A 21,354-nucleotide genomic window follows, 5' to 3' on the forward strand; every position below is an offset into this window, starting at 1 on the left:
GCCGCACGGCAGCCAGGCGCTCCCTGCGATCGGGCGCCGCTTTATGAGAAGAGGGAAACGCCGAGGAGGGAGAAGAAAAAACAATAGGCGGAGGAGAAAGCGCTGGAGAATGTGAACCGGGAGGCTGGCTGCCCCGGGAGGCGACTGTCCCCGAAGCCCGGCTGTCCCCGGCCACCGCCGCTCGCCTTTAACTCGTCCCAGCTGGGCGCCCGCGCAGTCACATGGCGCCGCGCAGGGAGCGCCCGCGGCCTCCCGGGCGCGGCCCGGCCCGGCCCTATAAGCCCTCGCAGGCTCCGCCTCCGCAGGCCCCGACCCCGCGGCGGCTGCCTGGCTCCTCACTCGCTCCCCGCCGGCGCCCGGTCATTGGCTTCGTGCGGCGCCGCCGCCGCGCCGGGCCCGCCCTGGATCCCGGTAGGGCTTGGCTGTAGGCGCGGAGCAGTTGGGGGGAAGGTGGGCCGCCGGCGGCTGGTTGCGGCCGGGGAGGAAGGGCGACGATGTTGTCGGTTGTCGGTGTAAGTAGCGCTCCCGCCTCGGGCGCCCCCGGGCCGCCGCTGGGCGGGAGGACGGCCTCCCGTGGCGCCGAGGGGAGTGCGCGGTGGCGGGGCCGGCTCCGCGGGCCGGTGCCGCCGGAGTGGTCCCGCCGCTGCCTTCCCGCTCCTTCTTGACGGGGAGGGGGCAGGGCGGGAGCGGCTCGGCCCGGTCCGCGGCCTGGCCACCGTGCGGCGGACGGGGGCTCCGCCGGGGCCTGCTCCCGGGTGGCGGTGGCGCGGGGCCTGTGACGGCGGGGCTCGGGTCGTGCCTGCGTCCGGGCCGCGCTGCCGCCCCCTCCGCAGCAGTCGGTGCCTGCGGTCCGGCCGGCACCGGCACCTGCCCGCGTGCCGCGCCGCTGAGCTTCGCGTAACCCCGGGTGCCCGGGCCGCTGGGCCGGTGCTGCCCGCGCCCCCCGAGCGGCGTTGTCCCGCGGGGCAGCTCCGGGGCGCGGCCCGCCTCTCGCGGGGGGGGGCAGGCCGCCCGCCCGCCCGCGGGGACCGCTGGAGCACCGCGACACGGTCAGCGGTGGTGCCCGGCCGCCTCGGGCGTGTGCGGCTGGCCCGCCTCCGAGGGCAGGACGCGTTGCGGCGAGTGCTGGTGGTAAACTGGTGGTGAACTGATGGTGAACTGGGGGCATCGTTTGTAGCACGTGCTGCATCTCCGCCGCAGCGGCCTCCTGGAGAGCTTGCTGTCACAGCCCAACACAGTGCAGCGCTGTCTGTGGGTAACAGTGTGGTTTGCTGATGCTTCAGTAACTTGAAGAAGACCCCTGAGAAGGGGGAGTGTGCCCCTTGCCCTTGGTGTGCCGCCCCGTGACTGCTGGGAGCAAGGTGACTTGCTATGAGGGGCAGAGTCCAGGCAGGCTGGCTTTCCAGTGCAGAGCCCGGCCTGAAATGCCTTGCCCAGGCTGCGTTCCTTCTGGATCTTTGTAGCTTTGACTCCGCTAACTGGTGGTTGTTCTCCTGCCTTAACTTCGGCCCTAATTCTAAGCCATATGTAGCTTCTGCTGCAGGGTGCCACCTGTGGAAGAAACTGCCATGTAACTTCGTAGATTGCCAAGTTACTACAGAGTAAACCGAGTAGCTCTCTGTCAGTTTGTGCGTTGGTAGCCTGGAAGTGAATGAGTAATGTTCCATCCCTTGTAGGAATAAAGGAACACAGGGTGATTTTGGTCTGATTTTAAGTGAAGTCTTAAAATTGCTTCATCATTGTCAGGTGGAAAAAGGATTAGCTCTGGCTTTCAGTCTGGAGTCCTGTGTGACTTAAGCGTGAAGCTTACTGCTAACTATGCATTTGTGTGCGTGCATATAGTAGCTGCATTTAAAGTCTGCCACACATAGCTCAAGTCACTGTTTTCATTCTGGCACATCAGAACCTTGAAACTGCTTCTCTGAAACTGGCAGAAGAGGGGAGGGGGGCTGTATTTTCAGGAATACATTTTCAGTGACTACTTAAACCTGAAGCTGGCATCAGTTATAATCTGTATCAGATAATGTCTAAATACATCTTTAGGTGTGTCATGTGGGAAGGAAGAGGCTGTTATTTACATAAATTCTAAATTAAGTTCAGCTGCATGCAATTGTGCAGTTCCAGTATATTGTGGAAGCTCCTAAAATCCAGTTGCAGTTTGTCAGACAAGATATTCTGAAATTCCAAATCTTGATACTGCTTTCAAACAAGATGCTGACTAGCTGAAATATTGTCCTGGGAAAACTATTAGGATGGAGTGTTTGCTTTTTTTTTTAAAATCCTTAGAAGTGAACTAGGCAGCAACGTAATACGTAGGAAGAGAAATATATTTCCTGATTCTGTGGAAAGGCTTTCTGGCAATTGACGTTAATGACCGTATTCTTCCTATTACAGTACCCTTAAAAATGCTTGCAGAGTATTTTGTGATGCTTCTTGAACATCACTACTTGTTAAATGCTGTATCCTCATTTCAATAGACTCTTAAGTAGAATCCTAGGTAAGTACAAGTCCGTTTTGTTTAAATGGTTGGTAAGCTTTGCCTGATGGGCTTGCTTTTTTGTGTAAGCTCTTCTGCTGAATTTGGTCAGCAGAATGCTGTGGCCTGGGAAAGCCTGAAGCCACAGTGAGGTGAGGAAGGAAAATAAGGATGGGATACAGTGAAAATGAAATGTAACAGCAACCCCCTCCCTTCTCTGATAACACTATGCATTTTCCTTCAGTAACTGTGCAGTGATTTTCTTTTTGCAAAGGATATTGTTGATAAAGTAGCTTGAGAATTTGATCCATAGTAAGAATCTTAATTTATATCATTGAAGAATATTGGACTGATAAGTCTGTGTCATGGGGTGTATTGTCAGGATGCTCTTAATTACCTCAGGCTGGGTGTGTGGTGCATTACATAGCATCCAAAAAACAGCGGTGGTAAAAATAACTGATTTTGCTAGTTAAAAGAACTTACATGCTGAACTGTGTTCCAACCTTCCTTACCCTTGCTCTGCTCCCTAAAGGAGGGAACTAGTGTAATTTTACAATGTTTTTCTTAACTAGATATTCTAGTAATGGTCTGATGTTTGTTTCTTGCAATGATGACGTAAGACTTGGTGCTGGCCTGCAAGGACTTGGTTTTCCTCTTGAGATACACAGGGAATGGATGAAATTCCTGTCTAGTTGTCCGGCTTAAGGACAGTTTGAGCTACGGTGTGTGGGCTACAGGGTTGCTGGCTTTAGTTACGTTACACTTCTGTGTGTGGCCTGTGCTGAGTCTGACCCTGCGTACTTGATTTGTTGACAGACTTCTAGCCTTGGAGTGGATACCAACCTTATGTGGTCTGCTGTGAAACTGGTGGTCTAACTCTGTAGTCAAGAAACGGTGTCACCTTCTGTGACTCACAACTCGGCAGTACAGTGTTCAGGCCCACTGCCTGCTCAATACACAGGCTGGGGAATTACACCACTCTCTTGTCCCAGTCACTAAAGAATCAAAATAATTGGCTAAAGTGAAACACTGTTTAGCTTTAGTTTGTTTTCTTCCTCCCTCCAAAGAAGTACCTGTGCGGACACCTCTGCAAGCCTGAGGAGGTGGCATAAAATACAGCTCACTAGTATGTAGAGGAAGCATCCTTGTTTGAGAAGCTGTTTTGGGAACCTTGTGCTTTCTGTTAATGTTTTTCCTACAAATGTTCCTTGTAACTGTTTGTGGTTCACTGACCAGCATTCTCTGCACTCTGTTCCAGGCCTTGCTTGTGAATAGTTCGGGGCTCCCCATCTGAGAATTTAATGTAGCTTTAATAGTGGTAAGCCAAAGAATGAAAATTCTTTGCAGCTACTCTGGTAGATTTCTAAACCTGCAAGAATTGGGAATCTCGTCTCTGTTCTGCAGTGAATACAGCTTATTCCTGATACTTGGCTAATAACAAGTATCTCAAAAATCAACAGCAATGACTAGATAAAAGTGGGAAGCTTGCCTGCTAAAGGATGAGCCACTTGCATTTAAAAATGTACTCTGGAGGAAGGAAAGGGGTGACTGGAGTCAAGCCAGTATGTTCTTTGCTGTCAAGTCTGAGACAAGGGTGTGTCCACATCACACTGTGGTGCAAGTACACTTAAAACAAAGGGTGAACCTACTTGCTACTTACTAAGAATGAGCTCAGTTTTAGAATTTACGAGGTGAGGTTCATAATGAAAAGCTGCAGGAGGAACTGATAGAAACAGATGGGTGCCGTGCTCCCCTGTGGCTGGCTGGCGCTGTAGGGGCTCTGCGGGGGGCCTGTTTGAGAGCGGTGGGAGCAGTGGTAGGAGGGCTGGAGTTGTTAGGCATAAGTAGGGCTTGAGATTGTTGGGTAGAGAGGAAACCAAAATCATGAGGTCCTGTGCCAGCTCTTAACCCTTCACTGGAGGAAATGTGTGCCTGAAGGGGAGATACTGAGAGAAATGAGCGTCTTCCTGGAATGCTGCTGACTCCTCCTTTCCAGCCCCTGTTCCATCACTGTCAGACTGATGTTCTGGTATCATCAGACTTAGTTTTTCCCCTGTTGTTAGGAGGGCTTGAGCTGACTGATGCAAATCCACCACTCTATAATATGGTAATACAGAGGTGTTATTCTAACATACTTCAGTTTCACAGAAATCAATACAAGCTGAACCTAAAAGGAGTAGGAATAATTGTTTCCTCCTTTGCTCCCTTGCGGTGAGCAGGGTGCACTGGAACATGTCTCAGTGTGGTTGTTTTTTTTTTTTTTTTGTAATATGCTCAGTGTTCCTTTCTTATGGGAGGGAGTAAGGTTTCTTGTGTGCTCAGAAACAGAGAAAGGATCTCTTGTTTTTGAGTTGAGTGCTGATTTGAGGGCTCAAGTCCAGATTTTAACCTTTGCCTGGAAGCGGGCTAAATGAGAGTAACAGTGCAGGTGCTTCAGTAATAGTGCTTCAGCAGTGGCTGAAGGGGTAACTAGACTTTTATTTGGACTGAGACTAGTTAATTTTCACTGTCAGATTCCTTTTTGTTTGCAAAGTATCTTAAGATACGCTTAGCATTGCTGTTCTTCCTAACAAGTGGTGCTCTTAAAGGGGAGAGAGGGGAAAAGCACCTCTGTTAATATTTTTAGAGTAATTTAGAACTGAGGAACAATTACTTCCTTTTTCTGCAGAGCTCTGCAGTTTTAGTGATAAATACGTGTACTGAGTTTATCAGAAACGTCAGCTACTCTGAGCTGAACATCTTTTAGTTGAGTCGCAAGTTGCTGCTTCTGATTTTCTCATTATTTTGAGCATTTCAGCAAGTGATATTCTAGTTACTGGCTTACTAAGCCTTAGTTGTTACTGTTGTAGAGTCTGCAAGCTGTGATGAAATTGATGCCATGTGAAACTTCACAGTATTGCTGTGCAAATGGAATTCAGGGAATTTATGCTTTGTGAATGTGACATGCTAATGGATCTCGTATTGAAGATTTTGGAGAACATGTTCAGCTTTGTAGCTGGACTTTTGTGGAAAGGATGCTGATATACTTGACGATAGCATCCTAGTGTACTATCCTAACTTGCTCTCCTGGAGAGATCTCAGGTTACTGTACTAGGCTAATTTTTACCAACTTTGGTAGCTGTTCTACTGTCTTTGTTCTGCCAAAGTATTATTAAAATGCCATTGTGAAAACACAGTCTTAGACTGTTTAACACTGAATATAGAGTGTTTGTGTATAGAATCCCTAATTCTGTTTTAAAAGGCATTTTGTCTGCAGCATGTTTTGTTAAGTCTTTAATAGTGGTGAAGCAGGACATTCAGAAGATGATGTGCCTAAGAATTGAGTAAATAGTTGTATAACTTGAATGTGGACATGATATAACTGCCAAGAAACAGTGCAAATACAAGGACATGTTCTACTTTAATGGCTGTTTGTTTAAATTTCAGACTGCTTCTTAAAAGGAACTGAAACCTGATAGGTCTGTGAAAGGTACCTGACTTGACTATTGCTAAAAGAAAACACACATTGTCAATGACAAACTGTTATAGTTAAATCCTACTCATTTTCAATACCAAAGATCATTAGACTTCATTTTCAGTGTTTTGGAGAAAAGTGACATGCTTGGATTCCGTATGTTTTTCACTTTAGCTATCCTTGTACCATTAGTTATATTATTAAAGTCATAACTCTGCTTTTAATCTGGAAATGATTTGGCTGTTTTGAGGTTATATTTATGTTTTTTTTAAAAACAGTAACATAATGCTTATTAGATTATTTGATCAGCTAGCTTCTGTTCTTCCAGCAACTTGAGCTATTTCTGTGTTTACAGGCACAAAGCCACACAGTTAAATGATTCCATTTAAACATTTTATGTAACATTAATACTTGTGTATTGCTTTACAGCTCAGCATGATAGAATTTAATAAACTTCATAGCAAAAATGGCTTATTACAAGTTTTAGTAGGCTTTTTTTGTTAAGCATTAAACAGTTCTGGTAATGTATATAAGGCTTTGTACATTTCCTGCTTTCTTAGTGTTAGTAAATCTAAAGCTGTCTGAGGTGCAACTAGAAGAATAAGCCTGTATGCTGCTGCTGCCCTGCGCGCCCCCCCCCCCCCCCCCCCCCCCCCCGGCTAAATTAGGTTGAAATGGGACGTTGTGTTCTACTAACGAACTCTCAATGGAGTATTCTAATGCATTCCTAGAATTACAGCAATGCATTAGCCAGTATTTTCAGATACATTTAACTTTTGGGGTGGAAAGAAATTGACAATCTAAAAAATGTTTGAGCCAATTTTTGGGGAAGCTTTAATGTACTGTTTTGATTCTGTAGATATAATCTATTTTAAGTTATTTGAATTTCTGTAATTACTTAAACTGTAGATGGTTTCTACATCCTCACTTGCGTGTCTGAAGAATGCTGTGGATGGGTTAAGGAGGTCCAAATGAGTATAGTAACTTAACTGTTGTAGTTAAGTATTCTACCCTTTTTCATACCCACGCTGTAATCTGATTTGATGACTATCCATTAATGTAGTACTGAGCAGATGCAGTGGTAAGGGAGAAAGAAAAGGGAAGGAAGTAAGAGTTGTGATTCTCAAAACAGTAGTAGTTTGGCCAGCTGTTACTTCCTGCTGTGTAGGAACATGCAAGCAGTGAGCAGTTCAGAGCTTGTGATCTGCTTCTGCTCAAGGAGGGTGACAAATATCCATGTGAACTAGAAGTTCTAGCTTCCTCCTTGTGGTACAGCACCTTGATGGCATCTTAGTTGTGTTACAATACCTAAAGTGCCAGAATGCAATGTCTGAATGCAGCTACTTTTCACTTCTTGCTGGAGCTCTCAAGCGTGATTCAAGCCTGTCAGTAGTTTTGCAGTAAAATAATCTATATGGCTGCCACTAAGTGTCTTAAAACTAGCTATTTGTGGTGTGTTAACTCCTGAACCAGGAACCGAAGGTTATAATTTCAAGCTCTTTGATCTGTCAACTGGAATGATTCTTAAAGTACCCTAGTTGCTGGTGTTTTCGGGGGCAGGCAATGACTTCAGAGCTACATCAGGCATACAGGCAGCATGCTTTGTAAGCTCAGATTTTCTGTGGGAGCTTCATTCCTCCCATAAATCTCTTCCACCTGTTTTGCTAGGGAATGAAATGTTGTTTCTAACTCCTTTCTGGACACAATTATCAACTGGGTTATCTTGGTAGTGAGATGAATTTCTAGATGAGAATGACTTGTGGAATGTGTTTTTCTCTTCCCACTTCCTATTATGGGAAGAAATCTTTGGGCTTAAAAGATTCATTAAGCTGGAAGAGTGGCAAAATAGCTGTAGCAGTTGGAAACACTTGTGCATTGTAATTTTGTCTCTGCAGTCTCATGCTTGATTGTTGCCTTCTATCAATGTACTCTTTTCCCCAGTACAGTACATGGTATGCTAATACCATCTCCATCACTGTGTTGGGGAGGGTCATAGCAGTCTCATCTACTGCTTGACCAGATACTGAATGTGAACTCACCAAATAAAAAGGCAGACGAAGATGCCTTAGTGGGCCAACTCTGTTAATAAAAGGTTGATTTGGAAAGTGCCTTGAGAGACCGTACAATCTAGCCTCCTAGCTTCACTATGTCCATGATCTGTAGCAGAGATTTTTCTAACAGGTTCTTAAAGGTTTACAACCAGAGAGACTTGATAACTTTGTCAAGCAATCTAAAACATGTGTTTATCTTCTTTTGGAAGGTGTTCCTGAGCTGTAATCTGTTTTCTTCAGCTAAGGCCTGTTTCTTTTACAGATGTGGAAGAAAATGCCCTTCACTGATAACTTGATCTGTCTGGGAAAAAATTCTTACATGTTTCAGCATAAACAATGTAACTGCATTCCATGTTTTTGGATCCTGCTTCCAGGGCTTTCTTGCCTTTCTCACTTCAGCTTCTCCCCCTGTCAGTTCCCATCCTGTGAAATGCAGCACCCAAAACAGGATGTAGGGCTCCAAAATAAGTCTTGCCATGGCAGACTATTTCGCAGGCTGTGCATGTGTGTACATACAGCCTTGCTTGGTGCTTGACTCTATATAATTGTCACTGATTCATGTTTGGACTGCAAGGTGCAGTCGTTTAAGATGTTACTTGGAATTGTGGCCTAGCTGGCTGTTGAGCAGGCAGGTTTGTGGGGTTTTTTTTGCAGCTAACTAGTCCTGCTTGTTAAAGTCTGTCTTAGCCCTGATGTTCTACAGATCTGTGATGAGATATTGGTGTTCCTTCAGCGAACCTGCTTTTTCTTCTGCCCCTACTACTGGCTGAAGAACCCCACAGCTTGAGCTTGGGTTGCAGCTGCCTGCCAGGAAATGTTTGCAGCAGTCATCAGCTGTGGAATTACTGGTGATTGTGCTGTTTACCTAGGCACTGTGGCAGGACAGATCATAAAATCACAGAATGATTTGGGATTGTATGGGACCTTAAAGATCACCTAGTTCCAACCCCCCCACCACGGGCAGGGACACCTTCCACTGGAGCGGGTTGCTCAAAGCCCCATCCAGCCTGGCCTTGGACACTGCCAGGGATGGGGCATCCACAGCTCCTCCGGGCAGCCTCTTCCAGTGTCCCACCACCCTCACAGCGAAGGATTTCTTCCTGATGTCTAATCTGAATCTACCCTCTTGTAGTTTAAAACCATTAGCCCTTGTACTCTTGCTACAGACCCTACTAAAAGCCTGTCCCCATCTTTTTTATAAGTCCCTGTTTAGGTACTGGAAGGCTACTATAAGGTCTCCCTGGAACCTTGTCTTCTCTGGGCTGAACAACCCCAACTCTCTCAGCCTGTCTGCACAGGAGAGCTGCTCCAGCCCTCCGGTCATCTTTGTGGCCTCCTCTGGACTCGCTCCAACAGGCCTGTGTCCTTCTGATGTCGGGGGCCCCAGAGCTGAACCCAGCACTGCAGGTGGGGTCTCATCAGAGCAGAGGGGGACAATCAATCCCCTCCCTCGACCTGCTGACCATGCTTCTCTTGCTGCAGCCCAGGGTGCTGTTGGCTTTCTGGGCTGCAAATGTACGTTGCTGGGCCATGCTGAGCTTGTGCAGAGCTGTCCCTTTTCTAGTTTTGAAGTCTGAATTACTGAACTTGGCTAGCCTTTTGAAAGTGTCGATGAGCAAACACATTCTTATCCTTTGTGTTAGAAAACTTCAGATCTGAGCTCCAAAGCACACTGTGTTGGGATTGCTGAATTAGTATTTTTTGTAGAAGCTCTTAGTTTTACTGTATGTTTTGAAAGCGGATGAACCATTTTATCTGGAACTTCACAGGAACCTCTGAGGCAGTTATCTGCCGCTGCCAGACTTCAGTGGTTCAGGCTGGGGCTGTCCAGACTGTGAGTAATTGGTGGTAACTTCATAGTGGAAACTGCTTGCAGCTTTAGCTGATCATGTTTGTCTTCAGCTGTCTAAGGGAGCTCTCCTTGTGCCTAATTACAAGGAGGTATGAGACTGCAGATCAGTTAACAGCATAGCTGGAACTTAAAGGCCATGTAAAAATCAGCGGGAGGTGGGTGTATATTTCTCTATTAAAGTGCCATACAATGGTTTCATGTCTTTTCCATGATCTACAGAGAAAGGCATTTTACTACCAGTATGAGATTGGTAGTAAGAGGTTGAGTGCTACAGAACAAGTACACAAGCTCACACTAAGCAAATAATGTGCTAGGTATGATTCCACATTTAAGAAAACAGATACTGATTGTGCAAGGCTGGCTTGCTGAAGCTAAAGTTCTGCTGCTGTTTTCATACTTTTGAGATACGTAGCTGAAATTGCAGGAGCTGAGGAAATCATGCAACATCTGTTGATTCCTAAGGGAAGCTGGATGAGAAGAAAAGGTACAAGACAGACTAGTCAATTAAGCACCTGTAAGCCTGTTAACCTCAGGAGTTTTTCCTGCCCTTGTGTCCAGGATGTGTCGTCATTCTTTATAGAGAACTAGGACTGGGGAAGCAAGCAAGCAAGGGTCTAGTGCCTTGAGATAATCTTTTCCCTGTGATGCATCTAGTGATAGCTTTTCCAGTGCCTACAGGTTGGATTTTCTATCTTCAGTCGCTTTTTTTTTGCTCACTGTTTTGCCAAATGTTATGTGTCAGACTGACCTCAGATCTTTAAGACTTTTTCCATGTGAGTAGAGATGACTGCAAATAATGCATTTTACAGGGACTTCTGTGAAATTTATCACATGGATAGTCATATCTCCTTGGTGTACGTCTTTCCTGTAACTTTCCCTGGAAAGTTGAGGATTGCCTTACACAAGGGTTCCTGTTACACTGTCTGGGTGACTCATTGATGTGTGTCAGTCAGTAATCCTTACACAGGTGAGTCTTGGATTTATGTGAACATACTGCAAAAGTGTCAGTGTTCTGTGATGCAGCAGAGTCTCTGTAAAGCAGCTCTTAATTCGTGTTTCTTGGCTTTAGATCTTAACAGTGCACGTTATCTTATATGTCCAAGTGGTAACAATGTAGACTTTAATTTCTCTTCTGCTCTCCTAAGTTTTCTACAAACATATCATGTATTGTTAGATTCCAACACCTGGAAGGCCTAAGGAGACATTATGAGGATAATTATATAGTTGGAAATGTATATTCATAAAAAATATTTTTTTAATAACTTCTGAGTAACTATAGGCACCTTCTTATTAGGTAAGCGTGCCATTGACTGCTTGCATTGAGACCTGAAACTCCTCTTTCTTTTTAGACAAGGGGAATCAAACTGCTCCCTAGGTATTCCCAAATACCATGTTTTAACAGATACCATGTATGATACATTAACCATTCTCCATATGTATCTTAGAAAATCTTGGAATATCTGAAGTCCATATGGCTATGTATGATGAAGATATCTTGAAAAATCCCTTTTATTTGGCCATTCAGAAGCGACGTCCTGATCTCTGCAGCAAAGTTGCAGAACTCCACGGTATTGTAAGTACAAATAAGTATATTTAAAAGCTGCTTATTAAATAGTAGCTATATGAATTTAGATCACATGCCTGCAATGACACATGTAAAGATTACTGCAAGCCTACAAAACCTGGAAGTGAAGCAGGGCAACTTTTAATTGAAGATGCTTGTTATTTACCAATATGGAACTCTTGATATATTGCGTGGTAGTAAAAGGTCAAAGTTGGTGGTGTTTCTAAACTTTACAGGAAGCTTATTTTTGCTGTCAACTGGTTACATACTCTCACTTGTTACAACTTCAAATGGGATTTACCTTTTGAAATCCCTGAGGGACAGACAATTATGCATTTCTGATAGCATTTTACATAACAAAGTCATTAAACTGAGCTGGAATAAAATCTCCAGTCCTTAGACTTCTGATCTTGGTATTCTGCAATTACCCTTCATCCAAAATTGTGTGGACTCTCCATTGAAATTGGAGGTTTTTGTTACCCGATTATAAAATCAAGCCTTAAATTGTACAAGGTTCTTTCAATTGTGTATTACTTAAGTATCAGCTTAAGTGATCAGCTGAAGAGTGAAATGCTAAAATCTGTCTGTATTCTAACACCATTTCTGAAAGCTTCTGTGTACTGAAAGGTCTACTTCCTTCATGCTTCTCTTCCTTGACAATGAGATGCATTTCTTTTCAGCGTACATACTGTGTTTGTTGTATTCATGATGTGTTGCTTTCTAATTGGGAATTTGTCTCAAACTGCCAATCTGTTAGTGTGCAGTAGACTCAAGATGTTTCTTAGATTTTTTATATTTTCTGATGCATTTTCATTTTAGTTTGAAAATGTACTTCTGTTAGCTGCCAAATTAAGTCATTCAGTGGACTGGTGATAAGTGACTTAAGATTTTTGTCTCTTCTTAGTATTGTTTCCTTTTTCAGATAAGTCACTAAACTGTGACACACTGGACTGTGTGTCTATCAGTAGCCTTTTATTTTATTTAAACAGAAGCACCCTGTGGCTGCTATACATCTACTAGTAAATGTTTAAGATTCAATTGCTTGCCTCTAAAGGGCAAAAGCTATTGGTGTTTAGCTGGTGATACATGGCATTTCTCTCTCAAACATGATTAACTTTTTTAGGTGTTAGTTCCATGCAAAGGAAGCCTTTCAAGCAACAGTCTTTCCAGCTGCCAGTTTGAATCTTATGTCCTGAAGCCATTAAAAGAAAATTTTCAAACCTTAAATGGAAAGGTATTTCTGTTTTTAATATTTGATAGTGGGAACTAATGGTTACAGGAGAGGTAGCTAGGAGTTAGGGCTAACTGGCGAAAGTAGGATGTTGCCCGTCTAAGCCAGAGTTCTCGGGGATATACTGCTTTCTAGCAGAAGCCGTGTTTTGGCATGTACACAAGAATAGTTGCTTTGTAGAGATGGTAACACAGCCTTTGATTTCAGCTTACTACTTCAGTAAAGCAAGTTTGTCAATTTTGTGAATTCTGTTGTGTGGCAGAAGAGCCTCTGTTACTTAAGAACTGTTTCTCTAGTTTCCAGGCAAATAGTAACCTGCCTATATTGTGTGCAGATGCAAATTCACCAAGACTGAAGACAAAATTACTATGTTATCAAGCTGTGTCTGAGGCCTGATGTATTAATTTGGCTGAGTATGAGTAGAAACTGACAAGTATAGCAGCAAGCCATGATAACAAATGCTAACATTGCATAGGATCACATCTTTTTACTTGCAATTCTGCAGTGCAGTGTGAGATCTTGTACCTGTTTGCAAGCTATCATCTAGATCAGGGGTCCTCCAACTTCTTAAACAGGGGGCTGGCGTGTGGATGAAGTGGCAGGAGGTCATCTGTGGCTGCTTGGTTTCCCCCTCCAACCCCGGGCGGGGGGTGGTTCTGTAAATTACCGGGGGCCAGATCGAGGACCCTGGGGGCCTGTATCCAGCCCATGGGCTGTAGTTTGAGGACCCCTGATCTAGATCTTCCTACTGCAGATGTCCTCGCTGGAGTTGCTTGAGAAAATAAAGCTGAGCATGGGAAATGTAGACAAGATACGTGGTGTTTTTTCTGAAGCTGGGCTTAGGTCTCAATTTTCAATTGTTTTTCAATTTCCCTTCTACTGAAAGTGCTCTAAATATCTGCAGATAGTTAGACCTTGGACTGACCTGGGTCTGAATCCTCTTCCAGTAGTAAACTTGCAAAGAAAGTAGGTATAAGCAAGTTTTAGCTAGCTATTGTAGGCTGAAGGAGTCTTTGGTGCCTATACAGCATGAAAATAGGAAATCTCTTGAATTTGGGGCGTTCTTGTCTTGCAAGATTCTCTTTTTTCGCTGGAAATCTATGCAATGCAGATGTCTAAGAGCAACTTTCTTCTGGTGTTTTACCCTTGATCTGTTTTTTGTTTTGCTTCAGGAGATCTTCATACAAGGAAACCTCATCATTTTAGGAACTGGGTTCAATTATCATCTCTCGGTACCCGTTCTTTTTGAGGAAACATTTTACAATGAAAAGGAAGAAAGCTTTAGCATATTGTGCATAGCTCATCCATTGGAAAAATCGGAAAGCTCAAGTATGTATTGGAATGTTAACTTGGTGGTCTTATTTGCACCTTGAGAAAATAAGTATGCTTAATACACTTTCTTCATTATGAAAAGTGTTGGCTTGGTTGGAAGTTCTTGGTATTTATTAACCTGCTGGGGTGCATGTTGGTATGCTGCTGGAGAGAAATATTAATTTGCTGCCAGGCAAACTTAATCCTGTAGGGTCTATGCCCCAGTCTCAGCACTAAAAATAATCTGTGGCATACTTAATCCAGCATGATTTTTTAGCAACGCTCAGTTTAATACTGACTGCTTAAAAAAGGAATTTAGTCTTAGATGTGATGTGCCCTGAGATGCAAGGTGGATACACAAAAAACTGGAGAGGTAAATTATTTTGATTGCTATAGCACAGTTATGTAGTAGGTCTTTTGGTGGTGGTTTGTGCCATTAAGTCGAATGTGCTAATTATTGTCCTAGTACTGAAAGTGCTCTTCATAAGGCTGGAACGCTATTTCCAAGGCTAATGTTAAAATGGGATTTCCTTGTGCTTTTGTATAACAATCTGTTTGCTAATTGAAAGGAACAGAAGCTTCTTAAAACACATGCTTTTTCGGAAATAAAAACATCTATGTCTTCCTAAATACATATCTATTTGAAACACATGATTACAAAGTGAAGTAATACTAGGGTAGTGTGAAAATAGTGCTGAGGGAAGTATGAAAGTTTATTCTGAAAAATAAAGAAAGCTGGCATACTTATAGGCTGAAATTCTATAAATATCAACCTAAATCTAAAAAATTATTCTTGTGGTGTTCCTTTTTTGGCTATTATTTAACGTAGTTGTACAGCAGTCTTTCAGAAGTGAGGTAATCTGTAATTTCAAATGTGATTTTCAGTGAATGAGATCTAAGCCTGTTATTAGGTGGCTGCCTTGATTGCAAATGAAAGACTTGCCTAGAAAAAAAATTTTTAGAAAAGCAGTATGAATTAAGTGAGGAATCCAATTGTCTTATTCAGAAGGAAAGTGGATTTGGTTCAATGTTTACATGAATCAACTTTGCTTCTCCCATTCGGAGAAAGCATGTCTAAATAAAGAATAGGTTATATAAAAATCCAAGATGGGATTTTTACAGCTCACTTAGAGCACGCTAATGTCCTGCGTGGGCATTCAGTCAATACTGTAATGTGCTTTTCTACTTTCAAGCTTGACTTGGACAACTCATAATCTGAGTGCATGTGGCAATAAATTACCCCAGGGTAAAAAAGAGAAATTAGTTTTAGCTATTCCAAATAAATACGTGTCATAAAAGGTGAGAAAGGCTACTCTAAATGAGATATATCAAATTCTTTTAATTAAAAGCGATACCTTCAGTTATAGTAAGCTGAATTAATGTCTCATTGTACACAAGTTGGCCCCACACATAGGGACAGAAAGTACTTTACCATGCATACCTATTAAGCCTATGTGTTAATTCTTGGCTTTCATTTTAGGTGAATCTACAGCTTCATCAAACTCCTATTCTCTTAAAAATATCGAAGATGTTAGAGAATTCTTGGGAAGACATTGTGAGAGATTTGATAAATACATAGGATCTTTCTATAGAACATTTAAAGAACATGAAAGGAAAAGCCTGCGCCACTACATAGTCAGTATCTTGCTGCTTGATGTTTAATTAAATACAATTCACTTCACTGCTTTGGATATCTTTGTCTTATTGAGCGTTTCTGTCAGAGTAGTCTAGACTTGAGGAAGGTGGGAAGGGAGAAAGTACAATTCTTAATTGTAAATGATGTCCTAACTATTATGTAAAGGCAATTTTTCTAGCTAAAAGGCTTACCATACTGCACACTTCGAAGGCAGGGAAGACTTAATTGCTTATTTATGCTTTGTTAGTTCAAGTCAGATTAACCTGAATCTGATTGCTTTTTCTTTTCTCTCGTCTGCCCCCAGGATTCTGTCAATGCACTTTATACCAAATGTCTCCAGCATCTTTTGAGAGATTCGCACTTGGTAAACACTTACTCCACTAAATACGTAGTACATAGTGTTACTTAGGCTAAGATTATCTAACTTTCTCCTACTGTTTGTATGGCTTTCCTTTTCTAGAAGATGCTTGCCAAGCAAGAAGAGCAGATGAATCTGATTAAACAAGCAGTTGAAGTAAGCATCTGAAATGAAGGAAAATAATTAGCAAGCTATTTTTGATTCTCTTTCATGCCTAAAGTACTGTATCTTTTTTTTTTCTACAGATGTATATCCACCATGCTATTTATGATCTAGTCTTCAAATATGTGGGGACTATTGAGGCAAGTGAGGTGAGTGAGTTTGATTTGCTGAAGATTAGTTACATTAATCTAATGCATTCTAAAAAACTGTTGCCTTTCCATTGATTAGGATGCTGCTTTTAACAAAATCACGAGGAGCCTTCAAGACCTGCAGCAAAAAGACATTGGAGTGAAACCAGAGTTCAGGTGAGAGAGACTGTGGATTTCTTGCGTCACTGAGATGCTGTCTTAAAATAGGTCTCAGGCCAGCCAAGATGTGTTTTCTTTAGACAATAGCAAGTTTTTCTTACACTTCGTTCCTTTGATGGAAAAGCAAAGCTTTGCAAGTCTCACTTCAGGGCAGGTTTTGCATTGATAATTATCTCCTTTGCTTTTATATTCTTATTCCTCACTCTCCATCTATAGGTTACAGAAATGCAAGTGTACTTGGAGTACAGATGGAAATATTTTAATACCATTCTTCATTTCAGCTCTGAATAAGTTAAAATTTAGGGTTTGGACATCATGTATGTCCGAAGGACCAGGAACTCTTTATGCTAACTATATCTTTCAAATTATTTTGTAGTTTTAATATACCACGTGCAAAGCGAGAACTGGGTGTGTTGAACAAATGTACTTCCCCTCAACAGAAGCTACTTTGTCTACGAAAAGTGGTACAAATTATTATGCAATCTCCTAGCCAAAGAGGTCAGTAAAGAGTGAATTAATAACTTAAGTTTAAACTTTTTTCTTAACCAGTACGCACAAAGCACTTCATATATACAGCTGTTTACATGCCACTTGTGTATTAAACGCCATTAGGCTGGGGTCTGCCTTGCAGGTCTCTAAAAGCAAAACGGAGGTAAGATACTTGTGGGGTGAGGTGGAGTATTTGGTTAGCTTATATGTGCTCTAGCTGGAGCTTGAGAGAAGCTTGCATTTGCTAGGATGTTTTCTCATACTGAAGAATTGAGCGTGATCAGTTTCACACACCACAGGATTGTTGCTGGACTGTTCTTGTATATTTGTCCATGTTCCTTGATAATCTTGAAATCAATACTCTTGTTTTTTGGCTCCTGGCAGCGTATTTTAGAGGGGGTTTGAGAAAATTTGAAGGGCTGCCTTGGTTACTTAATGCATTCTCTACTAGTAGAGCTGCCATTTAGTCTTAGGAGGTGGAACTCAATTTATAGGTATTGCAGTTGATTTGAACCATGATATGACTAACATCAGATGTAAATTCTTTTTTTTAGTTAACATGGAAACCATGTGTGCAGATGATCTTCTCTCTGTTTTGCTGTATTTACTTGTAAAAACAGAAATCCCAAACTGGTATGTAACTATTTTGGCTATACAGTCCTATACGGTATCTTACATGTAATGCTGCTGTATGGGTAAATGTTTCTGAACTTGTAGTAATAACTTACTGAAAGTGTAAGAGGGGCTGATGTAATGCAGAAAACCTATTTTTGTTAGGACAAACTGCAAATGTGTATTACAGGTGTGACCAAATCAAGGACCTATCAGGAATCCTAGTGCTGTTTTTGTTTTGATTCCCAGTCTAGAAAAAAGTTGTAATGGAGGCCATCTCTCTACCAAACCCGCATGCCAGTGTGGGATTCATAGACTGGTCCTTCCTCATCTGTGTTTGCAGCTGTGAAACCTTTATGCAACTTTTAGATGTTTCTCTACATGAAATGTATCAAACTAGGTTTGAATGCTTAAATGATTGCTGCTAGCCTGTGCCACTGCATTGATCTCTCCTAACTATCAATAGAAGTATATCTAACCTTTCCACCTGAACCTGAACTGGATTTTAGTGTTGGTGTATCTAGTGTCTCAGATCAGCATTTTTTCCTTGCATCTGTAGCTGCCACTTTACAATGATGTTTGCGGTGCTTGAAACATTGATGTTTGACATGTGAAACAATCTCCTGCTGCTGTTACTCTGTCCTTCATATTCCTTATATTCAGTTAATAACTTCTGAGTAGGTAAGAGATAAGTAGAGATCTGATCCATCTACGAAGCTTAGAATAGCCATAGTATTGCTAGCCTAACAATCTTTCTAGAACAATTTTCTTAACCCACACCTATTGCCTGTCTGAATTGGCTAAGAGGAGTTGCAGTATTAAGATATGTAGTATCTTAATCATGCAAATACCATCTTGTATTTAGTGGTTCATGGCTTTAACTTTTTATTTCAGGATGGCCAACTTGAGTTACATAAAGAACTTCAGGCTTTGCAGTTCAGTGAAGGATGAATTGGGATACTGTCTAACCTCAATTGAGGCTGCGATAGAATACATACGACAAGGCAACCTCTCTGACAGATCAACAGTAAGCCACTCTTAAAGTCTGTCAAATGTGTATTTGATAAGCTTGACTGTTCCATTGTGAGTGTAAATCAAGTTGGAGTACACAAACAGCTAATGTAAGAATTCATTTTTTGCACTTAAAAAAATGAGTTGAGGTCACTATACCTGAAACAAATGCTAAAATGATTTAAGTGATTACAATGAAGTCTTAATCCTGTAGCAATACTTGTTGTTCATTGCATGCTCCTTGAGGAAGTAGTTAAACGTCAAGTCTGCCTCTTCATATGATTAGAGGAAAAATGACAGAAAAATTTTCCAGCGGCTCAGTCTTCCTAAGTTTCTCCTGTTTGTACCCTGTATCATGGTTGTGAAAGCAGTGCAGTACTCAAGAGTAGGCATAGCTTAAACAGACTTTTTATTTGATAATTCAAAAAAGCTTAGCTATCCTAGCAAAACATGTTGCAGTGTAATTTAGAATTATTCAGTAAATCTTCATACTTCAAAAATTCACTGTTTGCAGCACAGATTGTTGTACAGAGTTGATAGTTTAATGGGAGTGCAGGGCTATGATAAGGGGATGTTTGAAGGTCAAATTTTGCTCTGAGGATCTTCAGCCAAGCAGGGGCGGGAACTTTGTGGATGCCTGAGTTATTTCCTACTGGGCAACTAGACCTTCTGTCAATCAGGTCAAATCCCTTTAGGCCAATCAAGGATGATAATGTGACTTCAGAAACTTCTGTGACTGAAGAACTTTGTACCTAATTTAGTAAAGGAATCCAGTCTTACTGCTGCTGTAAAGCTTTCTCCTGTTGAAAAATTGTTTTTGTCATCTGATGTGAAAACCAAAAGGAATGAACTTGCAATCAGAGTGAATTCAATGTGTCTCAGTCTGCCCACATGCAAAGCACTGGAATCTAATGGCAGGGGCCAGAATAATGGCTCAGTGTGCAGGGCTTGGGATGGGACAACCTGGGGCACAGTCTTAAAGAAGAAGCACTTAAACATTTTAGCCTTTTGTTTTTGGTTTTGGTCTTGTCTGGGATCTTTCCATGAACCTGTCATGCATGGATTTGTTTTGTACACTCAAAAAAAACCCCAACCAACCCACTCATTTTGTGTAAAGAGACTGTACTATTTGTCTGTAATGCTGTATTGAGTTGTTAAAAAAAATAAAAAAATGATAGTTTAAAAGGAAAACAACCTGCTAAACAGTTTTGCTTCCTGCAGTCACTTGCTATCATTAACAATTAAGATACAAATGGCAGTGCTGGTGGTCTGGGTGGAGGACTGGAACCAAAGTAGAATTGTATTCTACAGCAATGCCAGCAAGCTGGAAAAAAACCCACCCATACTGCTCTTAAATTTGTAGAACAAAGTTTCCTATTAAATGCCTGGTCCTATCCCTCCTTTCATGGCTAAGGATAGCAGGGGTTTTTTTGTACCGGGCTCACCCTCAAGTAACTTAAGTGCCACTGTGCTTTGTATTTATATCGTATTTATTTCTTTGAGAGATCATATCTTGAAAGATCTACATATTTGGGCAGTCTCATACTGCTTACATTAGTGTTTGCACTAACAAAAGAGCAAGCAAAATGCTTCTGTCCATGCCTCACCTGGGTCAGCTCCTAGACTAGTGCTAGCATGCTAGCTAACTTCCTTGCTTTAGTGTGTATACAGTGACATGTGACAGGAACTGCTTTCTTCTGTATTGCCTTTCATAAGAGTTAACAGGGCTTGGAGGCAGCACCCTGAGATGGGATGGAAAACCATAGAACCTTGAAGACAAGGAAGTAGGTAACCCCCTGCCTTCTAGCACAGCTGAAAGAGCCAGACCCCCCTTTAGTGTAGGGTAAGGGAGAAGGTGGCATACAATGAAGAAGAAAATATGTAGCAGATAGACCATTTGCAGGAATTAAAAAAGGATGTTGAGGAGGTGGAGGAACATGGTAGAAGCTTCTGATACCCTTGCTCTCCCTTCATGAACTTACCAGTTGAGGAATTTCCATTGTTCTCTGATGAAGGAGACAACCTTCTGTTTAAAGCAGCAGCAGCTGTCATGTTGATGCCCCATGGTTTTGTTTTTTCCAGATTGTACTGGAAGGGGTTGTGGGATTTAAGTGAGGAGGAACAGGGCCGTGCCCTGGGGCTTCATTACAGTCCCTTGTGTGGCTACACTTAATTTTATGGCTGGCTTCAGACAGACCTTCTGGCAGCTGAGATGCTGTTGTCCAATCCCTAATGGAGCTAACTACATAAAGAAAACTCAGCAGGGACCTACCCTGTGGGATAGTGGGTGTATTATCACCCTCATGTCAGTAAGAAGATTTCACTTAAGAGGCACCTGCCAAATCCTTCACCCAAGGTCATACAAATCTTGGAGAGGCATTTTGGTTGTGGGGAGGAACGGAGCATGTAACTGATAGCACAAACAATTGGGTTTTATTTTCTGGGAGTTGTCAACCTTACTTAATTAGAATTTTATTTAATAAATATTGGGCCTTAGTTATGTTTCTGTGCACAGCTAATGCTGTAGTTGAGAGGGTTGAAGTAAGGTATAGAGTAGGTAGGTAGAGCCACTAGGGAACAGATATCATCTTGTATGGAAGGAGCTGTCAGAGGCGGTGAGGTTGGCATGGAGGAAGTGCAGGTGGGAAGAGCCAGCAAAGGCAGACTTGACCACAAAATGAGGCTAATAAAGTGTTTTGAGGGAAGGGGGACGGAGGTAATTTCCCCAAGTCATCAGTTACAACCTGTGAAAGTCACCTTGGATAGGTCATTATACAGGTATACTCATATAGGTACATATATTTAATTTATCTAGTATAGTGTTAGATAGAAAGATTGT

At 42.3% G+C, this 21,354-nt stretch overlaps 1 protein-coding gene across 11 annotated transcripts in view; it reads left to right on the top strand.

Annotated features, from left to right (window-relative positions):
• Window positions 1-21,354, top strand: part of ANKRD27 (ankyrin repeat domain 27) — a 59,046-nt gene that overhangs the window by 11,215 nt on the left and 26,477 nt on the right. For 5 of the 11 annotated variants that reach the window (XR_013923693.1, XR_013923694.1, XM_080365055.1 and 2 more), the window contains exons 1-12: window positions 219-411; window positions 11,279-11,406; window positions 12,521-12,631; window positions 13,801-13,957; window positions 15,420-15,574; window positions 15,880-15,939; window positions 16,036-16,089; window positions 16,179-16,244; window positions 16,324-16,400; window positions 16,780-16,901; window positions 17,447-17,525; window positions 18,399-18,531. Coding sequence is in view for 9 of the 11 variants with exons in the window: in XM_080365055.1 (XP_080221181.1) it covers window positions 222-411; window positions 11,279-11,406; window positions 12,521-12,631; window positions 13,801-13,957; window positions 15,420-15,574; window positions 15,880-15,939; window positions 16,036-16,089; window positions 16,179-16,244; window positions 16,324-16,400; window positions 16,780-16,901; window positions 17,447-17,525; window positions 18,399-18,531 (1,332 nt within the window). In the remaining 2 variants the exon portion in view is untranslated. The other 6 variants (XM_080365061.1, XM_080365059.1, XM_080365063.1 and 3 more) reach the window with 6 other exon arrangements.

The sequence above is a fragment of the Falco punctatus genome (genome assembly GCF_963210335.1).
Source record: "Falco punctatus genome assembly, chromosome: 14".
In the NCBI taxonomy this organism is placed as follows: Eukaryota; Metazoa; Chordata; class Aves; order Falconiformes; family Falconidae; genus Falco; species Falco punctatus.